The sequence below is a fragment of the Quercus robur genome, chromosome 5 (assembly GCF_932294415.1).
Source record: "Quercus robur chromosome 5, dhQueRobu3.1, whole genome shotgun sequence".
Lineage (NCBI taxonomy): Eukaryota > Viridiplantae > Streptophyta > Magnoliopsida > Fagales > Fagaceae > Quercus > Quercus robur.
Window position 1 is genome coordinate 62,488,071 of NC_065538.1, and position 6,222 is coordinate 62,494,292.

A 6,222-nucleotide genomic window follows, 5' to 3' on the forward strand; every position below is an offset into this window, starting at 1 on the left:
ACTAGGAGTGCGCTCTCTCCTCTTTCGAGAAGAAGAAGAAGCCATGGAAACAGCACACACTATGAGAAGAAAAGAGATTGAAAGTGCGAAAAAGGGAAGACCAGAGTAACAGAGAAGAAGAAAAACTCAGGGAATGAAAAAGTTCAGAGAAGCAAAATGATAAGATGAAACGGCTACAATAAAGGCGCAAGTAGCAGTTGAGAAAAACAGTTTATGAAAAGACGCGCCAGTTGCAAAAAATTTAATTTGAAGAGGAGATTAATCAGCAGTTATTAATGAGAAGCAATGGGAAACGAGATAAGTGGGTAGGAGAGTTTTACCTCAAATACTCAACTGCCACGTCCCGTGTAAAGAGGAAGCTGCGAAAAGTAATAATTACAAGAGAACACAACACGCAAAAAAGGAGGCGACCAAAAGCAGCATAAGCGAGCTGGGATCCCACGAAAATCTTAGGAAACCTAAATCACTCACGCATGGGCTTCAGGCAACCCACGAGCTCGGGGGGCTAAATGTTGAGGTCTAAAAAAAATCATAGTAAAATAAGCCCAAGAAAGAATAAGCTAAGCCCAAAAAGAATGAGTTAAGCCCAGAAGGAAAAAACAAGCCAAGTTCAAAGGAATTATACGAAAGGTCCAGAGGATCCCGAAGCCCAGAAAAGAAAAGCATCCAAAAAAGATCACGGCAAAATATAAGAAGCAAGGATCCTCAGGCACCGTCAATAGACGCGGATCCTTTCAGGCACGAAGAAGAAGGAAGATCGAGACAGCTCGATAGAAAGAAGACAGAGAAAGAAAAAAGAAAGAGAAAAACAAGAAAAACAAAAAACGCGAGCGACTTCTCACGGCACAGACAGAAGAGTCCTCGGGGAACCAAGACAGGGAAGAAGGATGACAACAAACGATCTTTAATAAAAGACAGGATGGGATTCCGCCCAAATATGAAAGAAAAGGAAAAGCTGAAGGCACCAGAAGTGGGGATGCCGAGAAGGGCATACCTCAGCACTCCCAAAGAAGATAGCCAACAAGAAGCTTTCAAAAGAATCAGAACCAAGAGAAGGAAAGAATAAGAAGAAGCGGAAAAGGACTTACCAAGACAACAGGGACAAGACGTGCTCTGTTCGCAGGAAAGCAAAACAGGGGAACCAATGGTTCCCCGGGACGCCCAGAAAACTCCATTATAAAAGGAGGGGATGGGTTGTGAAGAAGGCAGCGAGAAGAAAAGAGAAAAACATAAGAAAGAAGAGATTCTTTAGGAAAAAACTATCAGAAAATCTGTGCAGAAAGAAAATTATTAAGGGAAAAACAAATACTGCTTCCCGATATCCTGTAAAAGCAACTATGGTACATACTCGGATTCAACGAGAATCAAACTTCGCAAGTTTTGAAGGCTGAAATAGCCATTCAAGGCTGCAATTTTTGAGCTCGATTGGACCTTGTATCACGTCCTAGTGAGCTTTCTGTAATCAAACAGATAATGCCTTAATGAAATACTGTTTCATAATTCCCAGGATCCCCACAGTACTTTTTTTTTTATCGTCTTGCTAATCCTGCTTTTTTTCTTTCTTTCTGAGCTTACGTTGTTAATTTTTTGGCACTCCTCGATATCCTTGTTTGTCATTTTTTTGTATGCTGTCAGGAGTATTTCTCTGCTTTCACTTGATTCTTAAACAGCCATTTAGCTGCGGTGAGTCAGGGCCCAGTCCACCAAACCCTTTCTTTCTCATTCAGGCTCGGGATCCTTGGGCCTGAGTATCCCGAAAGAAAAAAGACACTCTCACATATTTTTAGTAAATATTTGTTAATGTTTTCCATTTTAAAACCTTTATTTTAATTTTACTATTATTAAATTAATTATGACATCATCATGGTTCGATATCGGTTGAACCTTGGTTTAATCTTATAAACCTTGAAGCTCTTCCTTTTTTGGTTTGTTAAACGGCCGGGTCTAAAAACCATGCATCAATCTTTAATTACCCTGAAATTTTGTAAGTATTGAGAATATATAAAAATAATGTAATCCAATGGTCGGTTTATTAAAAGTTGCATCTAATTAAAAAAATATTGAGTAATGTAACATCACTTAAAGTTACATTAAGTGTAACTTATATATATATATATATATATATATATTTCATTTGTTTTTTTAAGTTTTAAAACCATTTAAACATTGTTATTGCAACAAAAGTGGTTCAAGAGTGCATATACATGCTGTATGAGATACATTCTCAAGAGATATGAACATTTTACTTTTCTTATGACAAAAAATAGTGGCGTTAACCACTTCAAAAGTTATTTTTACATACAATCGAGGAATTGACTGAGTAGCGTTGGGAAATAAAAGAAGTTATTAACTGAATGCATTCAAACGTGTGAAAGTTGGTATGCCGTAGACCAGGGTGTAGTAGCTGAAAGTCAAAGATGCTAGTCTACTTTTGTTTTACATTAGATTGAGAAAGTCCGTATTTACAAAAAATTGACCTTATTTTTTTTTTTCTGTTGGTGTAAATGAGAAAGTAACGCTAGTGATAGACTTAAATAAAAATTAGTGAGACTTGTCAACTCTGGTAAAAAATATTGTATTTTTTTTTATTATTATTAATTTTTTTAGCATTACTCTATCTACATTACTCAAACTAAACACTAAATAATAACTGTGTCCATTTCTTATAATTTTTTTTAAAGCTTTTGAACATTATTATTTAAAAAATGATACGTAAGATATTAAAAAAGTACAATCTCAAAATGACATATTAAAAAGTTGTATTTCTACGCCAAAATATGACAACAAAAATAAATGCTTTTGATGGATTGTAGTTTCATTCTTCAAATTTAAGCGCTCCATTTTGATTTAAAGGAATACAGTTTTATTTATTTATTTATTTTATAGAAGAATAACTTCCACACTTGGGTGTGAAGAGATGAACAATTAATTCTATTCAATAGTACCCTGATCCAAACTCCGTCAAGGTCTTTAATAACAAGTCAATATTCTAATATTTGATAGTTTCTAACTCTGCGTGGAAATTTCTTTAAAGACCAAGTTAGTTGGGACTTGTTTCTCAAAAAAAAAAAAAAAAAAAGTTAGTTGGGACTCAGTCAAGTCTTCCAACTAATATATATATGTCCTCTCTACTTTTCCATCAATCAAACTTAATCTTCAACCACCAAATTCCAAGCATTTCCAGTTCCAAAAGGTGATCTATACTTTGCAATTCGAACTCTAATTTTCATCATGGCACTATCAACAATGATCTATAACCATCTTCCTACTACCTCTCAACCCATCTTGAGCAAGCTCCCCAAAATCCATGGCCTTGCCCATCAACAAGTTGTTCTTGATCGACCCCAAACAAAAACATCTAACCGGGTTTCAAGTCTAACCGAGTCACTCTCACACCTCCTCCACCTCCATCTTGAAACCCATCCTCGTACTAATATTCACCAAATCAATTGGAACTTATATGATGAAGAGAAACTCTCTACTCCCACAACTTCTCCTAAGGAGGTCATAGCCCAAAACTGGCATGACATGCATGCTTCCTCAAATTGGGAGAGTCTCTTGGATCCTCTTCATCCTTGGCTTCGAAGAGAAATCATCAAATATGGAGAATTTGCACAAGCAACATATGATGCTTTTGATTTCGATTCTCACTCGGAGTATTGTGGAAGCTGCCGGTACAATCGTCACAAGTTATTCGAAACATTAGGCCTCAGTAGAAATGGCTATAAGGTCAGCAAGTATATTTATGCCATGTCGCATGTAAACATGCCTCAATGGTTGGAGAGGTCAAAATTGGCGGAAACTTGGAGCAAAGATTCCAATTGGATGGGCTACGTGGCGGTTAGTGATGACGAGGAGACACGTAGGATTGGGCGGAGAGATATTGTGGTGGCGTGGCGTGGAACAGTGGCACCAACGGAGTGGTATGAGGATCTGCAAAGGAAGTTGGAGCCAACTGGGCACGGGGATGCTAAGGTTGAACATGGATTTCTTAGTATTTACACTTCTAAGAATGACTCTACTAGGTACAACAAATCTAGTGCCTCAGAGCAAGTCATGAAAGAAGTGACAAGGCTTGTAGAATTGTATAGGGAAAAAGGTGAAGAAGTTAGCCTCACAATCACTGGACATAGCTTGGGTGGTGCATTGGCTCTCCTCAATGCTTATGAAGCTGCATCAACTATTCCTAACCTTCCCGTTAGTGTGATTTCCTTTGGTGCACCAAGGGTTGGCAACATTGCTTTCAGAGATGAGCTTCACCAATTGGGAGTAAAAACCTTGAGAGTAGTAATTAAGCAAGACGTAGTACCTTGGATGCCAGGGCTTGTTTTCAATGAGAGTTTACAAAAACTTGATGATATTACCGGGACATTAGGATGGGTTTACACCCATGTTGGAGCCGAATTGAAACTTGATGTTCGTTCATCGCCTTACCTTAAACGTGGATTAAATTGGCTAGGGTTCCATAGCCTTGAAACATATCTTCATCTAGTGGATGGGTTTGTTAATACTACCGCAACATTTCGGGAAGAGGCTAGGAGAGATGTTGCTTTAGTGAACAAGGCATGTGACATGTTGGTAGATGAACTTAGGATCCCACATTGTTGGTATCAATTGGCCAACAAGGGATTAGTTTGTAATGCTCATGGTAGATGGGTAAAACCAAAGAGAGATCCAGAAGACATACCTTCACCTCATATGCAAGAAAATAGTAATGTCCCTGCTCTTGAAGCTGGGATGCAAACACAAGATGTACTTAAACCTTTATATAGTGTTTGATAAAACTGAAACTTTGTTTTCTCATAACTATAATTATTTCAGTACGTATTATGATCTATGACTTTCTAAACAGTTTCTATTCCTATTCCCCCTCCATATCATTCCCATCAATAAGTTCTTTGTCTTCAAGGTGCTTAAAAGAACATATCTCAGCCTTCCCAACATTTTACTTCAAAACAAAAGCTACTATATTATTTTAAATATTGTCCTCCTTGCTTTAACCAACAGAAAACTTGTGTGGATTGGTAATTTGGATTGGTAGTTTAAAATACTAGTCTTATCTTGTGTGCTGCAAGAAATTTTTTTATTTATTTATTTTTTTGGTAAAATATCCAAGGTTGACTCAGTATAATTCGACCTCTAAGACTCTAAGGGAGAGGGAAAGGGAAAATTTTGAGAAAGTGTAATAATAAAGTTAGAAAATTAATAAAACTAGTCGCTAACCCGTGCGATACACGGGAAATCTATTAGAAAATAATGAAGTATGCATATATTAAAAGACAATTTAAGTTCATGTGTGCTTGCAAAGGATATATTAAAAGCCTTATCTTTGAGACAAAGAACTGATGTAAACAAACTAACCTTACATAAAACAAATTAAAAAAAAAAAAAAAAAAAAAAAAAATAAAATTGATGTCACGGGAAATTCAGCCACATAGTAGTAATATATAAATCTCTTAAAACCTAAACCTAAACCTAAACTTAAACTTAAGGACTAAATATTTATGCACCTTCTCTTGCTTTCCTGATGTATTTGGTTAAAAACATAAAACTGATGTCACGGGAAATTCAGCCACATAGTAGTAATATATAAATCTCTTAAAACCTAAACCTAAACTAAACCTAAACGTAAGGACTAAATATATAAACAAACTAATCTTACAAAAGCTGAACTTTATAAGCTAAAATCTATACCGTGAGTTGTAGATCTTGAATGCTATACCGTGCGTTTAGAGCTTCCTACATCTGGAGAGAGAGAGAGAGTTTGCAGAAACCAAAAAAAATCTCTCTATAGCTTAAGAAACACAATATACTAAAATCAAAGAGATAAAATTTTCAAAGGACAAAATATTATAGATAATTTAAAAGAATTTTGGTTTAATTCTTGAACACCGCAACTCCATAAAATTCATACTAATAATAATATTTTATGATAGAGCAATTAGAATTTTGGTTTAATTCTTGAACACTGAATTGGAAATTGATTATGTGAGTATTCAATGGTGAACAAAGTATTATGTATTAATTAATATATAAACAAAACTAACCTTACAAAAACTGAACTTTATAAGCTAAAATCTATACCGTGCATTGTAGATCTTGAATGCTTTAGGGCTTCCTACGTCTGGAGAGAGAGAGTTTGCAGAAACCGTGGCTTTATATTTCTTAACTTGAGGGGGGGTAAGGTCGCTAGGGTTTTGTAGATCTTGAATGCTTTAGGGC

The 6,222-nt window shown here is 35.9% G+C and overlaps 1 protein-coding gene across 1 annotated transcript; it reads left to right on the forward strand.

Moving 5' to 3' along the window:
- The first annotated feature begins 3,131 nt into the window (after window positions 1-3,131).
- Window positions 3,132-4,835, forward strand: LOC126726608 (phospholipase A1-Igamma1, chloroplastic-like). Its single transcript, XM_050431887.1, has one exon. It carries the CDS (start codon window positions 3,232-3,234, stop codon window positions 4,777-4,779), a length of 1,548 nt encoding a protein of 515 aa, XP_050287844.1. The 5' UTR covers window positions 3,132-3,231; the 3' UTR covers window positions 4,780-4,835.
- The last annotated feature ends 1,387 nt before the right edge of the window (window positions 4,836-6,222 follow it).